The sequence below is a fragment of the Panthera uncia genome, chromosome D4 (assembly GCF_023721935.1).
Source record: "Panthera uncia isolate 11264 chromosome D4, Puncia_PCG_1.0, whole genome shotgun sequence".
Taxonomy (NCBI): Eukaryota; Metazoa; Chordata; class Mammalia; order Carnivora; family Felidae; genus Panthera; species Panthera uncia.
The window spans coordinates 59,609,753-59,634,211 of NC_064807.1; the positions used below are offsets into that span (position 1 = coordinate 59,609,753).

The 24,459-nt window shown below is 40.7% G+C and overlaps 1 protein-coding gene and 1 long non-coding RNA gene across 4 annotated transcripts in view; both read left to right on the forward strand.

The window, feature by feature from the left end:
- Positions 1-10,850: 10,850 nt before the first annotated feature.
- Positions 10,851-24,459, forward strand: part of TGFBR1 (transforming growth factor beta receptor 1) — a 59,705-nt gene continuing 46,096 nt past the window's right edge. For 2 of the 3 annotated variants that reach the window (XM_049627214.1, XM_049627223.1), the window contains exon 1: positions 10,908-11,072. In XM_049627214.1, the coding sequence (XP_049483171.1) occupies positions 10,988-11,072 (85 nt within the window). In that variant the 5' untranslated portion in view covers positions 10,908-10,987. Of the gene's footprint in view, positions 11,073-24,459 lie in introns of all 3 variants that reach the window. The other variant, XM_049627226.1, reaches the window with a different exon arrangement.
- On the forward strand, positions 11,085-21,554 carry LOC125920203 (uncharacterized). The gene is made up of 2 exons (XR_007456981.1): positions 11,085-18,398; positions 18,636-21,554. It is a non-coding gene; the product is annotated as an uncharacterized LOC125920203 (long non-coding RNA).

Below are 24,459 nucleotides of genomic sequence, written 5' to 3' on the forward strand. Positions count from 1 at the left end.
CTAAAACAGGCCTACCTCAAGAAGCAAGAAAAATGTCAAATAAACAACCTAACCTTACACCTAAAGGATCTAGAAAAAGCAGAACAAATAAAACCCAAAACCAGTAGAAGGAAGGAAATAATAAAGATTAGAGCAGTAATGAATGAAATAACAATAGAACAGATCAATGAAACCAGGTTGATTCTTTGAAAAGATCAACAAGATTGATAAATCTTTAGATTCATCTAGAGAGAGAGAGAGGACTCAAACAAAATCAGGAGTGAAAGAGAAGAAATAACAGCTAACACTACAGAAATACAAAGGATTATAAGAGAATATTATGAAAAATTATATCCCAACAAATTAGGCAACCTAGAAGAAATAAATTCCTAGAAACATATAACCTCCCAAAACTGAATCAGGAAGAAACAGAACATTTGAACAGACTGACTGCTAGCAATTAAATTGATCAATTAACAATAACAACAAAAAACCTCCCACCAAACAAAATCCCAGGACCAGACAGCTTCACAGGTGAATTCTACCAAATATTTAGAGAAAAGCTAATACTTATTCTTCTCAAACTACTCCAAAAACTAGAAGAGGAAAGAAAGCTTCTGAATTCATTCTATGAGGCCAGCATTACCCTGATATGAAAACCAGATAAAGACACAACAAAAAAGAGAACTACAGGCCACTATCTCTGATGAGCATAGATGCAAAAATCATCAACAAAATATCAGCAAACTGAATTCAGCAATACATTAAAAAAAAATCATCCACCACAGTCAAGCAGGATTTATTCCTGGCATGCAAGTGTAGTTCATTATTCATAAATCATTCAACTTGATACATCACATCAACAAGAGAGAGTATAAAAGAAAGGATACGATCGTTTCAAAAGATGCAGCAAAGGATTTGACAAAGTACAAAATCCATTCATGATAAAACCCCTCAACAAAGCAGATTTAGAGGAAACATACGTCAACATAATAGAGACGATATGTGAAGAACCCACAGGTAATATCATCCTCAATGGTGAAAAACTGAGAGCTTTCCCCCTAAGGTCAGGAACATGACATGATGTCCATCCACTCTCACCACTTTTATTCAACGTAGTATTGGAAGTCCTAGCTACAGCAATCAGACAAGAAAAAGAAATAAATGTATTCAATTTGCTAAGGAAGGTGTAAAACTTTCACTATTGCCCATGACATGATACTGTATATAAAAAACTCTAAAGACTCCCCCAAAAAACTACTAGAACTGATAAATTAATTTAGTAAGGTTGCAGGATACAAAATCAATATACAGAAGTCCATTGCATTTCTAGGCACTAATAATAAAGTAGCAAAAATAGAAATTAAGAAAAACAATCCCCTTTACAATTGTACCAAAAATAATAAGACACCTAGGAATAAACTTAACCAAGGAGGTAAAAAACCTATACTCCGAAAACTATAAAATACGGATGAAAGAGATTGAAGATGACACAAATAAAATGGAAAGAAACTCCGTGCTCATGGATTGGAAGAACAAATATTGTTAAAATGTCCATATGCTCAAAGCAATCTGCACATTTAATGCAATCTCTATCAAAATACCAGCAGCGTTTTACAAAGAACTAGAACAAAATTTATATGGAACCATAAAAGATCCCAAACAGCTGAAGCAATCTTTAAAAAGAACAAAACTGGAGGTATCACAGTCCCAGATATCAAGATATACTACAAAGCCGTAATAATCAAAAGAGTGTGGTACTGGCACAGACATAGACACATAGATCAATAGAACAGAAGGGAGAACCTAGAAATAAACCCATGATCATATGGACAATTACTCTTCAACAAAGAAGGCAAGAATATGCAATGGTAAAAAGACAGTCCCATCAACAAATGGTGTTGATAAAACTAGACAGTCACTTGCAAAAGAATGAAATGGGATTACCTTCTCACCTATAACAAAAATAAACTGAAAATGGATTAAGAACCTAAATGTGAGACCTGAAACCGTAAAAATAGAATAGACCACAGGCAGTGATTTCTCTGACATTGGCTGTAGCAACATTTTTCTAGACATGTCTCTCAAGGCAAGGGAAGTAAAAACAAAAGTAAACCACTGGGACTACGTCAAAATACAAAGCTTCTGTACGGCGAAAACAAAACAAAACAAAACACCAAAAAAAAACAACCCCTAAACAAAACAAAAACAAAAAACAAAAAACCAAACAATCAACTAAACTAGAAAACAACCTATGAAATGGGGAAAGATATTTGCAAATCACATATCTGATAAAGGGTTAGTGTCCAAAATATTTCAAAAAACATCCCAAAAAACAATCCAATTAAAAAAATGGCAGAAGACATGAACAGACATTTCTCCAAAGAAGACATCCAGATGGCCAACAGGCACATGTAAAGATGCTCAACATCACTGATCATCAGGGAAATGCAAATCAAAAACTACAATGAGATATCACTTCACACCTGTCAGAATGGCTGAAATCAACAACACAAGAAACACCAGGTGTTGGCAAGGACGTGGAGAAAAAGGAACTCTCGTGCACTGTTGGTGGGAATGCAAATTGGTGCAGCCACTGTGGAAAACAGTATGGAGGTCCCTCAAAAAGTTAAAAATAGAACTCCCCTATGACTCAGTAATTGCACTACTGGGTATCTACTGCCAAAATACAAAAACACTAATTCAAAGGGATACATGCACCCTACGTTTATTGCAGCATTATTTGCCATAGCCATATTATGCAAGCAGCTCAAATGCCCATTGATAGATGAATGGATAAAGAAGTTGTGGAGTGCGTGTGTGTGTGTGTGTGTGTGTGTGTGTGTGTGTGTAGATAGATATATAGGTAGATAGATAGATAGAGATTGAGATATATTGCAATATTACTCAGCCATAAAAAAGAGTGAAATCTTGCCATTTGCAACAACGTGGATGGACCTAGAGAGTACACTGCTAAGTGAAATAGAGAAAGATAAATGCCATATGATTTTACTTATATGTGGAATTTAAGAAAGAAAATAAAGGAGCAAAGAAAAAAAGAAACAACCCAAAAACCAGATTCTTGATTACAGAGAACAAACTGATGGTTACCAGAGGGGAGGTGGGTGGAGGGATGGGTGAAATGGGTGATGAAGATTAAGGAGCATGCTTGTGATGAGCACTAGGTCATGTATAGAACTGTTGAACCACTGCATTACACACCTGAAACTAATATAATACAGTATGTTAGCTAACTAGAATTAAAATTAAAAATTTTAGAAAACGTAATGGAAGCAATTAGAAAATGAAATTCATTTATAATAACATAAACATGTAGCTAGAAATAAATTGAACAAGTGTTATGAATGACTTCTACCAACAAAAACTATAAAACATTGGTTGAGAGAAATTAAAGACCTGAGGAGATGGAGACATATACCATGCATACAGATTAGAATGATCAATATTATAAAGACGTCAGTTCTTCCAGAATCTGAATTTACAGTTTCAATGCAATTTCAATAAGAATTCTAGCAGGCTTTTTTGTAGATATTGACAAGCTATCATTACAATTTACTTCTTACAGTGGGCAAAACAATGGTGAAGAAGAACAAAGTTGGGAGGCAAACTCTACATGATTTTAAAACTTCCCATAAAGTACAGTAATCAGGAGAGTGAAACTGGCATTAAGATAGACAATTAGACCAATGTAAAAGAAAAGAGTCCAGAAATAAACTGACAAATATACAGTCACATAATTTTTGACAAAGGTACCAATGTAGTTTAAAAGGGGAAGAAAACTTTTTTCAGCAAATCATACTGAATGTCAGTATGATCAATGGAATGTCAGTATGGAAAAAATTAAACCTTGACTCATACCTCACATCTTATACAAGAGTTAATTCAAGGTAGCTTAAAGACTTAAGTGTAAAAGCTAAAACTTTAAAGCAACTTGAAGAAAATGAAGAGGAATATCTTTGTGGTTGAGGGTAGACAATTTTTTTCTAGACAGAACACAGAAAGAACTATCTATAAAAGAGGAATAATTAAAACTGCTGCACTTTTAAAACAACATCAGTAAAATAACAGAGCAAAACATATTTACTATATACACATTTGGCAATAGCCTCATATCCAGATTATACAGGTAACCCCTATAAATATAAGACTTGAGCAAGAGAGTTGGACAGGCACTTCACAGAAGATGATATGTAAATGAATAACAAACACAGTTGCCCAGCATTTCCTCTGATTTGAGGAGCTCGAGATCAGAGCTCAGGGAACCCGCAGCTGCTAGAATCTGCAAGGCAGAGCTCTGGTGAGGAAGGAGTTCTACAGAGAGTTTGAGAAATCCACATTGGGGTCCTTTTGACTTTTTGGCTGAATACTAACCTATGCACGCAGAGAGTGAGACCCCCACAAGGCTGGCAAGAACAACTTTGGAAGACAGAAAAATTACTGAGAAGCTATAAAACAGATTCTCAGAGTTCAGATGAGCTCAGGAATTATTTGAGTCCTCTCCAGCCAGAGTAGAGAGACCTTGTCGAATATATAGAGCATTTAGCAGAGATCCCAGAAAGAACACACCTTCTAAATGATGCACAATTAGTCTTAAAATAATCGTTATTTTGGACTTGTCCTAAAGGAGTTTTATTTTTTTATTTTTTTTTATTTTTTTTTTTTTAACTAGCAAACCATTTATTTATTTTTTTTTTATGGGCCAACTGTGTATCTTTTTATTTTTATGCTTTCCATTTTTTAAGACAAAAATGTTTTGCTGAAACTAATATTACACTGTATGTTAACTAACAGGAATTTAAACAAAAATTTGAAAAGAAAAAAAATTTGTTATTTTTTTTTTATTTTTTAATATATGAAATTTACTGTCAAATTGGTTTCCATACAACACCCAGTGCTCATCCCAAAAGGTGCCCTCCTCAATACCCATCACCCACACTGCCCTCCCTCCCACCCCCCATCAACCTAAAGGAGTTTTAAAATAAGCCTCTGAAGGGTGAAACTAATCTGCAAGTAACTTAACTCACTGTCAGGAAAAGATCATGACTCCTCAGGAAAATAAAGCATTCCATACCCTAAAATTTACAATGTCTGGCATCCAATAAAAAGTCACTAGACATAAAAAGCGGCAGGAAAATGTGAGCCCAAAATATCAGTAAACAGAAACAGACACAGAAATGACAGAGAAGATGGAATTAACCAACAAGTACGTTAAAACAGCTATTGTAAATATGCTTCAGATATTTAGGGATGTAAAGAAAAATGTGGACATAACGAGAGGAGAAATAAAGATTTTTAAAAGACCCAAATGAAACTTCTAGGGATGAAAAATTCAATTAAATAAAAGCAGCCAGATATGGAGCAATAGGACTTGCATTCATTGCTAGTGGGAATGCAAAATGGTACAGCCACTTTGGAAGACAGTTTGGCGGTTCCTTACAAAGCTAAACATACTCTTATCATATGATCCAGCAATCATGCTCTTTGGTATTTACCCAAATGAGTTGAAAACTTATGTCCACACAAAAACTTGCACACGGATGTTTATAGCATCTCATCCGTAATTGCCCAAACTTGGAAGCAACCAAGACATCCTTCAGGGGTTGAATGGATAAATAAACTCTAGTAAATCTATAGAACAGAATATTATTCAGCGCTAAATGGAAATGAAGCATCAAGCCATGAAAAGATATGGAGAAAACTTAAATGCATATTACTAAGTGAAAGAAGCCAATCTTAAAAGGCTACAGTATGATTCTGACTATATGACATTCTGGAAGAGGCAAAATTATGGAGATAGTAAAAAATTGGTGATTGCCAAGGGTTAGGGGGAGGGAGAGACAAGTAGGCTGAGCACAGAATATGCTGTGAAACTATTTTGTATGATACTAGGGTGGTAGACATATGCCATTAAACATTTGTTAAAACCCCTAGAAAGTACAACACAAGGAATGAATTCTAATGGAAGTTATGGACTTTGGGTGATAATGACGTGGTCAGTGCAGGTTTATTGATTATAAAAAAGGTACCACTCTGATGGGGGATATGAATAGTGGCGGAGGCTGTGCCTGGGAAGAGACAGGGAATATATGGGAACTCTATGTAATTTATGCTCAATTTTGCTGTGAACCTAAAAAATAAATGTTTTATTTATTATTTATAATATTTATTTATAAATATTTTTATTTAGAAAAAATAAAGTCTATTTGAAAAAAGTAGAAAGACCAAGTACCTACAAAGGAGAAACAGACTAACATCTGATTTCACATACACAACAATGGAAGCCAGAAACAGTGGAAGGATAGCTTTGATTGTTGAAAGAAAACAATTACGAATCTAGAATTCTATGTCCAGTGAACACACTGCCCAAAAATAAGGATTAAATGTTGTCATCTCGGTCAAATGAAAACTAAAATTGTTTGCTACAGAGTCGACTCTCACCAAAGGGAATCTGAAAGGATATACTTCAGGCAGAATTAAAGTGATTTGAGATGGAAACGCTAGGGATTAAAAAAAAAAAAAAAGTAAAGATCAGAAAAAGTGGTAAAAAGTGTTTGCAAAAATGGCCACATTATTTCTCTCTTGGTATCCACACACCTTTGCAATGTGACTTTGCAGCTCTTTTTATGAAGAGGTGGATTCTATTTCCCCACCCTTTGAATTTGGGTCTGGCCTAATTCATGCCCAAACCAATGGGATGTGGCAGAAATGATGTGCCAGTTGTAAACTGCCATTCATTATCTTGGATCCCTGAACTGTCATGTTAACAAAAGTAGGCTATCCTGCTACAGAATGAAAAACCACATAAAGGAGCTGAACTAAACCATTAGATGTGTTCAACTCCCAGCTGACCTGCCCCCTGACAGCAGACTCATATGTGAGCTCAGCTGCAATCTGCTTAAATTGGCCTAGGCTGAGAAAAACAGCGCAGCCTACCCACAGTCTCCTGAGAAATAATATATGGTTATTATTCTAAGCCACTAAGTTTTGAGGTGATTTGATATTCAGTTAGGAACCCAGGAGTTAGTAATAGATAATGGCACAAATCAATAATAGCTTGTAAGTTAAAAAATAAGATAGAAACAAAATATACAATAGTTAGCATACGACTAGAATTGAAGTGTTTTAAGGTGAAAAAAAGATGTTTATTTTTTTCATGTAATATGAACTTCATTTGTAAGCATTTAGAGCTGGCACAGTTGCTCAAGGAATTTATCAAGGACCCAGACTCTCTCCATTTTTCGCTCTACTATTCCTACTAGTGACCATCATCCTTATGCTCACAAAATGGCTGCTGTACCTCCAGGCATTGCAACTGTGTTCTGGGCAGAAAGAAGATAAGAATGTGAAGAGTCTACCTCTGCTTTATGGGGAAAACAGTATCATTCCAACAACTCTACCTGGTAGACTTCTTATGTTTCTCTGGGCAGAACTCTGTCACATGGTCATATCTTAAGTGCCAGGAGCCTGGGAAATTAAGACTTTTAGCCAGGTGAACTGTTCCCCCCTCCCCCCAAAATGAGGATTCTGTTATAAGGTGAATGTAAGAATGGATGTAGTTTAGGCAACTGTCTGTCTCTGCTCTCTACTTGGGAGAAAACATCTTGAGGGAATAATCCAAAAGGAAAAGCAAACAATGTATTTGTCATAAAGACTGAGCGGTAGCATTGTGCAGAGGACAAGGCATTGGAGTAAGAGTCTCTTAGTCCTGGCTCTGAAGCTGACTTGCTGGGGGCTGGTTGTCAGTTTCTTCCCCATGAAATCAAGATGCAGTAACAAGCCTTTTTCAGAGCCTATAGAGTCTGCGACGGGAATTAACAGTTATGGGAGATTCTCCATGTGCAAGAGCTCATTTAGACCTTACAACAAATATATGAGTCAGTATCATTATTCCATTTTACACCGGGGAATGTGAAGTCTCAGAGAAATCATGGAGTGTACACGCATCCTACATCTGATAAATGGCGGAGTCAGAATTCCAGCTAGGGTCTGCAGGCCTCCAAAGCCAGAGGCTTCTTCCATTGCTCTCCCTTTCTCAAAAGGTGAAATAAGTATATGCATTTTTATTTCTTGAATTTCAGGGCAACATTTTCCAAACCAGTGTCTTTTGAAGTGTGGCCTGGTGACACCGGCAGCAGAGTCACCGGGGTCTTTGTCTCCTGGACCTCCTTCAGATGAACTGATACAGACTCTCTGGGGCTGATACCCAGGAATCTGCATTTTTAAAAGTTCTCCAGCTAATTTGAAGACATTTTAAAGTTTGAGAGCCATGATTTTATTTTTTTTAAATTTTTTTTAACGTTTATTGATTTTTGAGACAGAGAGAGACAGAGCATGAAGGGGGGGGAGGGGCAGAGAGAGGGAGACACAGAATCTGAAACAGGCTACAGGCTCCGAGCTGTCAGCACAGGGCCCGACGCGGGGCTCGAACTCACGGACCGCGAGATCATGACCTGAGCGAGGTCGGACGCTTAACTGACTGAGCCACCCAGGCGCCCCGAGAACCATGATTTTAAACTTATAATTTATTGTTCCATTCCCATGTAGTTTATTTATGGATCCATGCTCATGGAAATTTCCTCCTAATATCAGGAAAATAAAATTTAAAAATAGTATGTTTCTCCTTCCTGTTCCTCAGTTTTCTAATGAAGACTCTCAGTTCCATGGAAAATATTAAGGAACTGGAAGTGTGTCATAGAAAATAATCTGACACTGATTAACTGAGGCTCTGTAAGGCGAAGGTACAGGTTAACAGAAATGAATGCTGATTAGAATCAAACAGAGCCGGAAGGGGCTGGGCAAAGGAAATGGCATTAACTAAATATTTACTATGTCCTAAAAAAATGTATTTACTGTGTTCTAGACACTGTTCCAGACACATTACATCATTTAAGGGGCTCAAGATATGTGATTCAATCCCTTTTGTTTATAAATGGGGTAGGTATAATATTTCCATTTTAGAGATGAAGAATCTAATGAGAGAACCCGATGAGGGGACACTTCACTTGTCTGGGTTGAATCATTCATTCATTCATTCATTCATTCTTAGAATAAACGTCTCCTGAGCTTTCATGGAAGACACTGAGAATAGAGTCCTGAAAAATCAGTCTAACAGACCCCATGGTATCACAAGACCCTTACCCACCACATCTCCATGGAAGAAACTGGAACTGAGAGAGCAGATGGGGACCAGAGCCAGCCAGTGGCAGTCTTTCCCTGCCTGGTCTGCCCGCTGCAGGGAGCCGGAGGAGAACTTGTTACCCGCTTTCTCCAGCTGCCCAAGAGGGCAGGCTCTGCTTTGTTTTTGGTAGTACCTGCATCCCTAGCTCGGCGGTTCGGTGTAGAACCCTAGCTTACTTGTCAGAGAGCAGTGGCTGGAGGGAGGGCCTAGAAGTAAAGCTTGAAGGAGGGGGAGAAGAACCCCAAATCTTACATCCTCTCACTAAAGAGGAGGTATTGTTTCCATTTTACAGATGAAGACATGGAGACTCGGAAAGGTTAACTGACTTGTTCAAATAAGTATCCTGTTCAGGAGGGGAATGGGGCAGGTCTCAGATCTCCACTCCAACACCCTACCTACCCTTTTACAGCTCGGGAGGGAAGTCTTTACTGGCAGGTCAAGTGCTCAGCGAGGAGTAGCGCTAATTTACAAATTGATGCTGGAGGGTGATTCTGATTCCCGCCACCAAGGTTTATTTAATTCCAAGCTCAAATCACACAGAAAATAAAATTTTCTCCTTAAAAGGTTCTGTGGAAAAATGTTCTCTGTTCTATGTAACAGCCTCCTCGGCTGTGTTTGTGTCTGAAGAGAGGACTAGTCTGACAGGAAGAATTACAAATCTGGAGCTCATTTTGGTGTCCCAGAGGGAAGGTGGGTGGAGCGTCTCACAGTAAATTAGGAATTCAGAATGAAAACGTAGCCGAGTTTATTTGGGTTTCTAGTGACACCTCAGAATTATTGTGCAGGCGTGTCAGAGGCAAGTCAAAGTATTAACTACGCCCCCTCCGCCACGGGAGGAGTGCTGCGTGCTAAGAAGGGAAGTCCTCCTTCTTGGGGGGTGGGGGTGGGAACCTTCCCTTTCCCACCTGGATCAGGAGGAGGTCAGAAAGGAGTGTGATTTGGAACCCGTTCTGGGTCTGCTCTGAGTTCCGAAGGGAGTGAGGCTCTTCGGGGGTGTGTCGGAGCTCAGGATCTGAAGTCTAAGTCTGAGATCTGAGACCTGAGACCAGGATTTGAGGACTTTCAGGGCCTGGAATTTGAGCGGTGGGCTAGATTGGGGTTAGACACTGACAGCGGGAGGAGAAGACTGAGTCATATATCAAAGGCACGGAGGAAGGACTTGGGGGGCGGGCTGTTGAAAGTTGAAGCTTGGATTTGGGAAATGGAAGTTGAAGCCTGCCTGACGACCGCGGATCTGGGCGACTGTGTTGAGGATTGGTGGTGCAGGGCCATGAAGGGGGGATCGGGGTGGGGTTGGGGTCAGTACTAGATCTTAGGTGCTGAGAGAAGGCTACAAGAGAAGAGCGTTAGAGCTGCCACAGCCTTTTTCCGAAAGCGACTCACACCCAGACACACCCCTCGTGCAACCCTCGCCCTCCGGGGCTGGAGGCTAAGCCAGGGCAGGGCTCGCTAGACCCTGCCGCTACCCGGCCTCCTCCAAGCAGGGAGCGGCTCGAGCTGGGGCAGGGGTCTGGCAGCGCGGCCCCCGGGGAGTCTGGGGGCGTGGTCAGAGGCCGGCGCCCGCGGCTGCGGATTGGCTGTCCGGCGAGCCCGTGGGCGGGGCTCCGGGATTGGTCCCGCTTGGCCTCTCGCAGACAGCCGGGAGGCGGGGCCGGCGGGAGCCCGCCAGCCAATGGACGCGCAGCCCCGGAGCAGTTACAAAGGGCCGGAGCGAGGCCGCCGCGGCGGCGGGAGGTGGGGCGAGGCAGGGCTTGCTCAGGCGAGGCGGCGGCCGGGTCGGACCGGGCCACAGGCGGTGGCGGCGGGACCATGGAGGCGGCGGCCGCTGCTCCGCGTCCCCGGCTGCTCCTCCTCGTGCTGGCGGCGGCGGCGACGCTGGCCCCGGGGGCGACGGGTGAGCGGCGGCGCGGCAGGGCTGGCGGGCGGCTGCGGGGCGCGCGGGCCGGGCCCGGCCTCTGGCTCGCTACCTCTCTTTCTCAAACATGGCGCGGGGCCGGGGGCGCAGGTGGCGGCGCCGGGCCGGGGCCCGGCTGGCCTGGCCTGGCGGCCGCCACGCGAATCACGGGCGGGGAGCGCGGGCGGGGCGGGGCGGGGCGGGGGCGTGTGTCTGGGCGCGGGTGGACGTGCCGGGCAGCGGGCGGCCGCCCCTGCTCCCAGCTCCCCGGGGGAGGTGGCGTCGGGCGGAGCGGTCCGAGGGCCGGACTGCCTTGCGGGGAGCCAGGGGGCGCGGGCCGAGGGCCGGAGGTGGTGTGCGGCCGGCCGGGCCTGGAGGAGCCCGGGCGCCTTGTGGCGTTGTCTGGGCACCCCACCCCGAGCGGGAGGGTCGCACGAGGTTTTCGGGGCCCGGGGCGGGGTTGGGGTCGCCGGAGGTTTCCCGGGCGGGGTATGAACTCTGAGCCTGCCGAGCGGTGGGAGGGGGCGACGTGTGGGGAGACCCCCGGGTCATGGGGGTGCCCTGGTTTTGGGCACCGGCCCGACCCCGCCGAGAGGGGCTGTTTCCCCAGCCGGGGGTGGCTCTTGGAAGGGGGAGCCGCGAAGCTTTGTGTGAGAAGAAGGAGGCACGAAGATGTGCGGAATGTTTCTTCTTTGGTGCGTCTGGGAAGTGTTGAAGTGAATCCAGTAACCAGAAGGCTACAGATTGTTTTCGTAGTAGAAACTTGAACGTTTGCTCACTCTGCGGGGTTTGGAATGTTTGAATGGGAATGACTCCGAATTGATCAAACGCTTTTATTTCCTCGAAGGAACATCGCTAGTGATGTTCCTTTTCTTGAGTGACAGTAGTTTGAATCAGTAGTCTCTGTGTACTTTGGTTTTCAAGGGAGAATGTTTGTTTGCTCCTTTTTTCCCAAAATATGAAGTCAGGATGGGATATGTGGTAATAACCTACTTCCGTGGAAGGAACAGTGAAAAACTTTGTTAACATCCAGACTAAAATACTAGAAACTAAAATATAGAATCCTTAGTGTTAGAAACTAAATTACATTGAAAGTACATTTCTGTTTCTAAAATTGAATACCAAATGTTTTAAAAAACAAACAACTCAAGAATGAGAGTGCCAATTATGAGTAATAGCTACTGTCTGTTAAAAGCTTACCATGCTGTAGATGCATAAAGTACATTATCCAATTCTCACAATGAAACCCTCAGGCCTTGTGGCATTTGCCCCATGTTATAGATGAGAACACTGAGTTTCAAACAGGTTAGGTTAAGTACTTAGTTACTAAGAGCTGGAGTTAGGATTTCCACCCAGAGTTCAGTCTTTCCAGAACCTATATGCCTTAATATATACACCTGTCTGACGTAGCCCATATTTCTTTTCAGTCCTCTAATGAGCACTTGGTCTTTATGATTACCTTTTTGGTTTTGTCTTCACACTATGAAAATCCGGTTGGCTTTTTTCTGATGCCTACCTCGTCCATTGCTGGAATCCCTTCATACTGGGCCTACATTAGAGGAAATGCTGGTTTTCTGACAATGGCCTAAGGAGTGGGGGCAAGGTAAATATGTGGACAGGTAGGAGAATCCATAGTCAGGTATCAAGCAAAAGTAACATTTCTACAGCACTAATAATTCGAATAGCATACTTCACTCTTCCCATCTAGCCTACCCATCACACTAAGTGTTCATGTATTCACTTGACAATATTGGACTTAATTAGCATCCAGAACAGTGCTCAGTCCATGCTGGGGAGAAGCTTCCAGACTACACTGGTGTGCATACAGCACAAAGTTGATCCTGGTGCCGTTACTCTGTAGTCTAGACTCCCTCAACTGGTCTGCCCATGCTTGTTTGTGTTGATCTTTCATTGATTCTGAAGCAGCTCAAATGCACTTTTAAATTTATAATTTAGCTTCCTTTTTAAGACCTTGCAGTTATTCCTTATTGTCTGGGTATCTATCAGTTTTGTATTTCTCTGCCCAGCTTCTCCTCTCTTTAACATAGATTTCTCTAGGGAAATTGGTTCCCTGTCCCTAGTACACAGATTAGTACCATACCAGTATGTCCACATATATATCCCGTGTGAGAGTCTGGTTTCCTTTCTGCCATCGTGTAAGTTTTTTCTTTGAAAACATGCCTAAAACCCCCAACTCTTTTTTTTGTTGTTGTTGTTGTTAAGTTTGTTTATTTATTTTGAGTGAGAGAGAGAAAGTGTGTGAGAGCATGAGCCAGCCGGGAGAGGCAGAGAGGGAGGGAGAGAATCCCAAGCAGGCTCTGTGCTGTCAGTGCATAGCACGATGAGGGGCTTGATCCCTCAAACTGTGAGATCTGTGAGATTATGATCTGAACGTAAAGCAAGAGTCAGATGCTTAACCAACTGAGCCACCCAAGCACTCCTCCATAAACGCTTCTCGAATGTCTCTTCTTTTCTTTGTATGCAGCCATCAGTTTAGCCCTGCCTGTTATCCCTTGACTCTAAGTTGCTTTCTAGTTTCTCTCCTCTAGGCTTTTCTATAGGCTATTGCCAAGCTAATCTTCCTCAGCCATCCTCACAAAGGGTTTACAAGATTTTCCATTTGTATTCAGCAGTTAGAGCAATACTTGAGGCTTATGATTGAAGCCATCTCTGAGTATTCAACCAAAGATTCTCAACTCGTTACTACTGTAAACCCTCAATTCCGGTGATTTCTGTTTTCCCACTGACTCTTGACTTTTTAGCCTTTTAACTACATACTTAACTTTACCCCTTTTGGGAATGTGAGGAGAGAAGTTCTCAGTCCTGTCTTCATGTACTGATTTAGTTCCTGAACTCTTTATTTCCTTGAACTGTATAGTACTTACAGTTTGTGTTGTTTATTTCCACCAGTCCTGTGCCGTTCTTTAACTATACTTTTGAATGTGTTATAGGTACCCAGAGGGCAAGGGTTATGCCTTTTCCTTTATACTTTTGGAACCTAGCACTGTGTTTTATATTCTGTTCCACTTAAATGCTCGTTGATTAAGTGAATTCCACTTGACTGAGCCTTCCTTTAGTATTTATACTGTTTTATGTAAGTACAGCTTATGCAATATTAATTGGCATTTCTGTGTATATAATATGGAAATTGCATAATGTGATGAAAGAAGCAGTTGGTTATTAGATTTGCTTGTTAGTCTCAACCTCACCCCTAGTTATACAGAAACTCTGGATCATACCTACTTTTCCTAATTCATGAGATTTTGAATACCAGATGAGAAAGTTGTATTGGAGTTTGAGGTTGCTATTTTGTGTTGATATTACTGGATTGATGTTCAGCCACCAATTTCCACTGGGCCACGTGTGTTTTGACTGATCAGACATCCTTTCTGATTGGTTGGTACCATTGTGGAGCCAGTTGTTAAATATTTTTAAATTACCCCTGCAGAGAGGCATCAAGTAGTCAAAGAGGGAAATGATTAATGTAGGCTGAAGTAATGGGGGGAGGCTTTCTGGACACTTTAGGACTTGAACTGACTTTGAAAGGTAGCTTAAATTCAAATGGGCAGAGAAGGAGAGTTGATGAGTAGTAAGCTGTGTCCCCCACTGTCCTGGGGCCTACACCAGGGCAGGAATCAAAGCTTTTATTGACTGGCAAGTTCCTTTTTAGAGTTCAGTTCTTTATTCTATACTGCAGGGTTTGGATGTATTACCACGGTTTCTTTCCCCCAATTCTGAAAACTCTGTAATATGTGAATGGAAACAAAATAGAAAGGTAATCTAAGTGGGATAAATAAGGGAAAATAATATTATAGACTGCCCACCAGGGGTAAGCATTCTAATGCTGAAAGTTGTAAGTCCCTTTGGTTTATAAGGGAAAAAAATGACATCAGAGATTAGGTGAATTTCTTAGGGTCAGGCAGAACTAAGACAGGAATTTAGATTATCTCATTCCACATCTTCTGCTCTTTTTTTTTTTTTTTTTAATTTTTAACGTTTATTTATTTTTGAGACAGAGAGAGACAGAGCATGAACAGGGGAGGGGCAGAGAGAGAGGGAGACACAGAATCTGAAACGGGCTCCAGGCTCTGAGCTGTCAGCACAGAGCCCGATGCGGGGCTCGAACCCACGGACCGTGAGATCATGACCTGAGCCGAAGTCAGACGCCCAACTGACTGAGCCACCCAGGCGCCCCACAAATCTTCTGCTCTTTAAAATATGAAGGGCTTTGAGGAGGGGAGGGGAGGGTTAATGGAGTGACTTACCTAAGTGAAGTTAGTTATCTTGAATTTTACAGAATTTATGAAAAGTGACTTCTGATGGAGTGGGGGAGGAGCTAAAAAGTCCTCAAGAGAAGGTCAATATCCTTTTTATATTGCTGATAAAAAGACCTGGTGTAGAGCTTATTGATTGAGAAGAGTAGGCTTTAGTAGTTTAAAAGATGGTAAAGCTGTTTGGGGTTTAATTGAAGTGGATGTAATTGAGAGGCCTTGCAGTACATGGTCTAGGTTTAGAGTTTTAGATGATCTACTTTGTTGAAATTAAATAGGGAACTGACATGATCAAAATAATTGAGAGGGAGGTAAATCTTGTTCCTCTGAGGAGGGCTGCTTATGTGGAGAAGACCTTTGCTGAAAGGTTCTTCTAGGCCTAGTTGAAACAGTTATCTGAACTCAGCACCATTCTGGTAGTACCTTTGTAGTTCATCAGATATTTTCATGTCTAATGACATGGGTTTTAAAAATGCCATTTTTTTTATGGATGGCCCTTTTGATGTGAGAACATGTTTCTTCAAACCACAGAGCCTCCTGCGCATGTTGACAAACTGCCTGCCTTTTGCTGTTCTTTCTTGGTTGTGGCTTACATAATGCAAGTTCTCTGAACAGATGGACTGTGGTTTATTATCATGTGATTGGGTCACATCTTTGCTTCCTGCTTCTGGAATTGAGGGCAGATGCTGGCATGTATCTCAGGGATTTTCATGCATTGTCCCATAGAACTGGCTTGAGAAAACTTTTGGAATCTTAAAAATTATGGTCTGTCTTGACCCGGCCTAACTCTAATACTTAGGGTAATTAATGACTTTCTTAACTGAATTTCTTCATTATCAAATCCAAGTGTTACGCATAAACATTAAGATTTGTTGCTACTTTGAATGAGATCCAGTTTTAGCTCTACAGTTTTGGGCAGGTGATGCAGGTAGGTTTCTTATGGTTACCCTTTTTTTATATGAACTTAATGATTGGTTGACTTATAGGCTATTTGCTTTAGACAGACACTTTCTCCAACACTAGTGAGAGAGAGGAGTAAGTCTGGGTCCAGTTTCTGTGGGTCCAGTTTCGTAGATCACATCTGGCTTTTTGGAAAGCTACTCCCTGTTTGGCAATCTCAGAGAATACACATTATAAAGAATGATTTCTAACTTAAAAAAAAATTATGACTTGCAGGAGATGGGTGCACACAGGTTACTTTGACATTTCTTGAAGATTCAGTGGTCCATGTACCATTTATCAATCTGAAAAGAATATATGATAAGAATGTGCCAGGCATTCTGTCTGCCTTGTCTCATTTAATTCTCAGAACCAACGCTGATGGTAGTTGTATAATAGTACAAAAGTTTCTTATGTACCAGTTAATTTCCAGATTTTTTTTTTAAGTCCATTTGTTACTAGGTCCGGGTGACCAATGCTCAAGAGTTAACTGTAGATTTTGATGACATTGTTTTTTGTTTTTTTTTTTAATGTTTATTTTGAGAGAGAGAACATGTATACAAGTGGGACAGAGAGAGAGGGAGAGAGAATCCCAAGCACTCTCCGTGCTGTCAGCACAGAACCCAACACGGGGTTCGATCTCATGAACCATGAGATCATGACCTGAGCCAAAATCAAGCATCAGACACTTAACTGGGCCATCCAGGTGCCCTGATGACATTGATTCAAACCCAGGATTCTTTTCAGCTATCTTACATGTTATTCAAAGATGTCAATATTCTTTCATCTTTTAGTCATAGATATATTTATAAAAAAAGATACTGCTTCAGATAGAATAGAGATCTGTAAGCTAGTAACAGTCCAACCACTGAGGTTCGAATGATTGTGCATTACCACTAACTCCAGTAGGCAGAGTTAACAGGATTTTGCTCAGACTGGAACTTAGTTTGTATCTGTGAAAGTTTGTAAAAGGAAGAGCTTCTGTGTTTCCATTTTATAGACGAGGAAACTGAGGTCATGATGTTAACAAGTGGTGGGACCTGTACTTGAACATTTTCAGAGGGTGGACTCTTTCCTGCACATCATGTTGCTTTTGTATACAGTAAATATCTTGTTTCGGTCACTTCGTCAGGAAGGGGTTTTTTTTTTCTTCTTTTTTTTTCAACCATGAGAATTTGCTTCAGCTTGTCTTAATTATAGTGTGCCTCTTTGCAACTGCAAGTTACTCAGATGCTTGCAGTCTTTGACTTCTATTTTTAGGTAATTTTAATCTCTCTGATGAGTCTAATGACAGTTGATCACACACTATTTGTATTGATTTATATATTTTCATAGCACACTCTTTGCTTCTTAAAGTAACATAACCACAGACTTGAAAATAGCTGAAAATTTGAATTAGAGAAAAGAAAAAAGCTATCACTGTCCATCACTAACACTTTGACTCATCCATTCCCCATGGGTTTTTTTTAGTATAATAAAGTCATTAAAAAAATCATTCTATCTCTTTCAGTAGTTTATCAAAGCTAATAAAAGTGTTTTTAAGTTGTAAAGAGCTTCAGCTTGTAGTGACCAACACAGTGGGAAGTAGAGAAAGAGGCTGACTTCCTTTAAGAAATATGATACCTGGGGGGTGCCTGGGTGGCTCAGTCAGTTGAGCATCAGACTTTGGCTCAGGTCATGATCTCACGGTTCATTGGTTCAAGCCCTGCATCGGGCTCTGTGCTGATAGCTCAGAGCCTGGAGCCTGCTTCAAATTCTGTGTCTCCCTCTCTCTGTCCCTCTCTCGCTTGCACTCTGTGTCTGTCCGTCTCTCCCTCTCAAAAATAAACAAACATTAAAAAAAAATAAAATAGAGAAATATGATACTTGGGAAATATGATAAATACAGATTCAGTAATAGCAGCCATAGACACTGCTTTATAGAAGTGGTAGGACTTGATCCCCTGCCTTGTGGGATGGACAGAGTTTAGATTGGGGCAGAGAGAAAGCGCTCCTAGGTAGGGGAGGATGATGCATATGAAGAAGGAGCATGTTAAGTTCCAAGAATTTTAAAGGGAGGAGTGGAGGTTCATGATTTAGAGGATGGGTTCAAGGAATTATGGGCCTTAAAAATCAGGTGAGGGGGCGCCTGTGTGGCTCAGTCGGTTGAGCTTCTGACTTGGGCTCAGGTCACGATCTCACTGTCCGTGAGTTCGAGCCCCGCATCGGGCTCTGTGCTGACTGCTCAGAACCTGGATCCTGTTTCGGATTCTGTGTCTCCCTCTCTCTCTGACCCTCCCCTATTCATGCTCTGTCTCTCCCTGTCTCAAAAATAAATAAAACGTTTAAAAAAAAAATTAAAAAAAAAAATCAGGTGAGTGGTTTTAATCTGACATGTTTTTATGACATTTCAAAGAAATCGGAGGAGCTGGTAGTAGGGCCTTTGCAGGGCTGTCCCTTTGCCTCTGCTCTTCCCCACATATCCACACAGCCTCCTCCCTTACTTCTTCCACATCTTTGCTCAAATGTCACCTTTTTCTCAATGAGACTTACCCTGACCACCCTTTTTTTAAATTGCCGTTATCTTACTCTGCTTTTTCTTTTTTTGTAACATTTACTACCTTCTGAGATCCTGTACTTACTTAACCGTATTTACTTATTTACTCTGTCTGTTGTTTCCCTCTTCCTACTAGAATATAAGTTTATGAAAATGGATATTTCTGTTTTGTTCCCACTGTATCACAAGGGCATAGAAAGTGTCTGGTGCATCATAGGTACGCAGTAAATATTTGTTGAACGGCAGTAGATCTTAGTTGTAGGAAGTTGGAGTACAAAAATTAAGGATTCCATGAAATAAAAAAAAGAATGACTCCAGGACTTTTACATCTGGATAATGCTTTTAACTAGTAAGGAATTAGGTGAGAGAAAGATTGACGGGGAAATGAAACCTGATTTGAACATGTTGAGTTTGAGGTGAGGGTCGCATAACCAAGTGGAGTTTTTCAGTAGGCAGCAAAGATGTAAGATTGGAATGTGGTTGGAAATGGGAGAGAATCTTAGGCAAAGAAACAATTATCAGCATTTGCCTTCTACCTCATTCTCTCTCTCTCTCTCTCTCTCTCCTTTTTTTTTTTTTTTTTTTTTTCTGGTGCCCTAAAAAGCCACCTTAAGCGAAGTACTTATTTTGACTCTGAACTCCTAACTTAGATGTGGAGCCTTGCTCAGTTCACTGAGATATTCTTCCCTCCTGGATTGCAGGTCCATGCTTTGTTCTCTCCACCCCCTCCAACACTAAAGAAATATGTATTCAGAATTATTTGTGATCTTCTGATTGTACTGACATTAGTGTTCAAGCTCTCTTTCACCTCTTGAGAATCTGCTCTGGTTCTTGGATGAGGTAGAAGAGAGGCCAACATATAGCATTCATATACTCTTTAGCATTCATACCTTTGAGAGGAGCACTATTTTGTAACTTTCTTATTGTATGGGAAAAATTATTCAGTGATTGGCTTGTGTCCTCTGACTGTTTTCCAGGAAAGGATTTAGGAAACTTGAAATAAAAACATATGCAGTAAGATCAGAACTAATGACCAGAAAGATAAGAACCAATAAATAAAAGGGGAAAAGAAAGAACAATTCTCCATAACTTTTAGCTGGGGAAAGCTTTTGTAGTTGAACACAATACGTAGCTCTGAGTTTTCTAGCAGTGAGAGCAATCAGGGAACCTGATAGTTTGCATCTCATTGCCTGTTATTGAGCATTTATGGGAGGCTGCCTCCTTCCTTAATAATAAGGAGCCCCAGACACAAAGATGCAATGCACGGAGAATCTCTAAGTAGTAAAGGCTTCCTGGACCTCAGCCCTGATTCTCGTTCGCAGGCTTCTTCTTCAACATGTATTGAGGGTTGTGCTACCATTTTTCTTCTCCATGCAAAGGCTGTGATCCAAGTATGGACGCACTAGTCTTACGCTAATGCCAGTGGAACAGCTGATGTAAGGCTGCAGCATTTAAATCAAGCTTAGCTAAAAGCTAGAGGATAATGAATAGAGAAAGCAACATGAAACTGTTCAAGCTGGCTTACAAAGACATTTTCCTCATGTCCTTATCTTTTGGCCTGTCTCCATTTGGCAGACATCATCTGAGTACTGTCACCAGAAGTGAATAGAGCCAGGCATTTATCTTTCTTCAAACAGGGCCAAAACAGCAGGGTCCAGAGAGTGTCTTTGCTTAGGTTTCCCATCTGAAGAGCTGCCTCCTTTCTGGGTGATGGATGTTGGGATCGATGACTTCCTTTAGGAGAGACCACACATACTCAGAGAGTGTGTCCTTACACAGGTAGGATGCATAGTAACCCCAATATTCATATAAAAGATACTCACATATGTTACCATGAAGGATATTCTTTGTTAGAAACATGCCAATTTCATTGGGAAAAACAAGTTTCTCCCTGCTCTCGAGCAGAATCTACTATAGAAGTCTTTGTATAAGGGGCATGAGAGAGAAATCAAGTGAAGAGTTTGGGTTTATCATTGTCCATGACTTGAGTAGATTCACTTTCCTTTCTTACTTCTCAGTCCTAGTGTTTCCTTGTTCTAATCAACAGGGCTGAACCTCCTTATTTTTGTTCATTTGCTTCAGGATAACCATTCCATCTAGATTTCCTAGGTGTGAACCTCACGTATTACATAATAGTGTGTATTTATAGTTCTAGGACACCTTGTGCGGGCATCCTGTTACATTTCTACAATATAAGATCTTTAAATATGCATTGAAATACAAATAGCTCCCATGGAAAAAAGCAAAAACAAACAGCTTTTTTTAACTAGAAGTGAGGGCTAATATTTGGGAGCAATGAACATGGAGGAGATAGGTAAGCCTGAAGAGGAATGTAGAGGTAGAAAATTAGTAACTGACTTTTAATTTATATGAACACGCACAATATATGTATGGTCTTTGTTGGTTTTTTTCTGGATGTATTTATTCCCAAATGGAACCATAATGTGCTCTAATTGAGTCTCTTTGTTTAGCACATGGCTGTTGATTTGAGTACTTTCTCCAATTGAAAAACTGACATTTTAATTTTGTTATTCAATGTGCAACAGATTTAAATAAAAACACCAAGATTGTGTATTGTAGATTTCCTTCAACAATAATTATATGTAATTATTTTACCAAAATAAACAAGTTAAAGTAGTTTTGGCTGTTTTATCGCATTTTACATTTGGAAAAAAATTACACACCATGGACCAGAGTTTGCTCATGTTTCTCAGTGAGGAATGAAAATTTCTGTTTGCTAGTTCTAGCTAGTTCCACCAAAGCAGTACAAAATTGATGTTAGTAAAAGGTACTGAAAATGTGAAGGGGAAGTGCAACTGGAATTAGGTCAGAGTGGCTGCATGCTACTAAAAACAGTGGGTAGTTTTCATGAATGTGGTATCTCAAAATTTTAAGGAACCTATGAAGATTAAATGAGATTATAGCATACTTCCTGCCACATAGAAAACACAAAGTAAATGGCAGTTATTTTTAAGAAAATTTCATAGAAATATAGGATTTTTAGGCTATAAACAACCGTAAGTATGGGGATCATGATTACATTTTGTCTCACTTTATTTTACAGGTGAGGAAACTGGGACTCCGAACATATATGGTATTTCAGGATAATTTTAGGAAAATAATTCAGCTAATAACTAAACAGGAATTTCACTTAAAACGTCACTTAGCATCCCTCACCCCTTTTTTTTTAAATGTTTATTTTTGAGAGAAAAGAGTGAGCACGTGGGGGAGGGTCAGAGAGAGAGAATCCCAAGCAGGCTCTGCACTGTCAGCACAGAACCCGATGCGGGTCTTGATCTAACAAACTGGGATTGTGACCTGAGCCAGAATCAAGAGTTGGACGCTTACCCAACTGAGCCACCTAGGCACCCCTAGCACCCTTTTTCTCACTCAAGTCTCCATTAGGGAGAATGTTTTTTTTTAATTGCCTAAATTTATGGAAGATCTCCTTAAATGCTCTGAAATTAGACCCTCAACAGATGGATAAATAATGATAAAATCAATATAGCAAAATAGTGACAATTACAGAATTTAGGTGTTCACAGTTTTTCTGAATGTTCTGAATGTTTCTGAATGTTTGAAAATCTTCATACTAAAAAGTTGGTGGGGATAATTGAAAAAAATCTATAGTATCTCCTCATCCCAGATATGTTTCTAATACTGATCTCTCTAAACATAGACAAACCAACAGTACTTGCTATAGCCAAGTGAAGTAAAAAAGCCAGGGCCCAGTGCCCTCTGGGATACACACAGTCGGCCCTTTTCTTGACATTCTTTAAGGATTGAGAACCACAGATCTGTCTTTTGTCCTTTACTTTTCTTTCTTTTCTTTCTCTCCTTTTTTTTTTTTTGTAAATTATTTGAAATTCTCTAATCACCAACAAAGCAAGCCAATTAACACAATTATCACTGTGGATCACTTTCTTATGAACACATACTCTATTTTTTCTCTTTCCATTGTTTTTATTTTTCCCGTGGTAAATTTTAACTTTTGTTCTCTTCCTTATTTATAATGCATTAAAAAAAAATTTTTTTTAACGTTTTTATTTATTTTTGAGACAGAGAGAGACAGCATGAACGGGTGAGCATCAGAGAGAGGGAGACACAGAATCTGAAACACGCTCCAGGTTCTGAGCTGTCAGCACAGAGCCCGACGCGGGGCTCGAACTCACGGACCACGAGATCATGACCTGAGCCGAAGTTGACCGCTTAACCGACTGAGCCACCCAGGCGCCCCTATAATGCATTTTTAAAAAATGTTTATTTTTGAGAGAGACAGCATGAGTGGGGAAGAGGCAGAGAGAGGGGGAGACACAGAATCCAAAGCAGGCTTCAGGTTCTGAACTCTCAATAGAGAGTTCAATGTGGGGCTGGAACCCACAAACTGTGAGATCATGACCTGAGCCAAAGTTGGATGCTTAACCAACCAGGCCACCCCAGGCACCCCTATTTATAATGCATTTATGAGCTTGAGTCTTTCTGCTCTCATGCAGTCTTTTTCCCCAAGATCACAATTGCTTCTTCCACTTTATTCTTTAAAAAACAAACAAACAAAAGACAAGGTCACATAAATATTCTTTTAGCTAGAGACTTTCCACCATTTCTCATTGATCATATACGTTATGTCAGATCCAGCCTTCCCTTGCCTTATGATGAGAGAAGGGGAAGGAGGGAGGAGTTTCAATAAATTTGAATTTAGGAGTCAGGCAGAAACCTTAGGGGATACTTTTCAAGGAGCAACAGACTCAGAATTAGCTGTGCATTGCAAACAGATGGCATGCCCTAAGGAAATAGCTGGGGTGCTTGCATCTAATTTAGCATAGAGATCCTGGAACTGGGGGGAAAGTCTCATGGAACAAATGGGTGTAATCACCTATGAACCATTCTAAACCGTAGCTAGGGCATAGTAATTATTGACTTCTATATAGATGTCATAAATTCTGTACATGTGCTGCATAATTCTATACATCAAGTCCTGATAGACCCTTACCTTTTAATAACCAGCCTTCTACTAGAGGCCTTCTTCAGTAACCAAAATGCTAGCATTAATGCTAACAGCAATTTGAAACCCATATTCCTAGTGCTAAGCTTCTGGACATTTATATCGTGATGTCTGAAAACTGTATTTGGTTGGTTCTTCTGAAAGGAGCTCAGACAACATTAGATACTCTCACATCCTCGTGCCCCAAGAAAGGCCATGGATTTAGTGGTTAGAAATATTACAAAATATTATAAAAGTCACCTCATTTTGGCTGGTCTTTTCTGTCCTTATTTGGTTTAATTTAGCTGTATTCCTCTAGGAGACTGCAACCAGAATTGAACTGCTTGCTTTGATATTTTGTTTGACAAAGAAGATGAACAATCAGACTAGGGAAGTCAAGAAATTAAAACTTGTGTACCTATATGTGTGGTTCACCAAGTCTTTGAGATTTCCAGCAGTGTTTATCTCTGCCATCCCTCTTTTAGCTAAATTCAGTAAGTGTTTCTTTGTTCTGAAAAGGGATGGGAATGACATAAAGCTAAATACCAAGAGACTCAATTAAGTGTGGAAAGTGTGATTGCTTCCGTGGAGCAGGAAATAGAAAGGGCTGGATGTTGGAGAGCTGCTATCTTTTTTGTGGGAGGAGGGGTAACAGTTTTG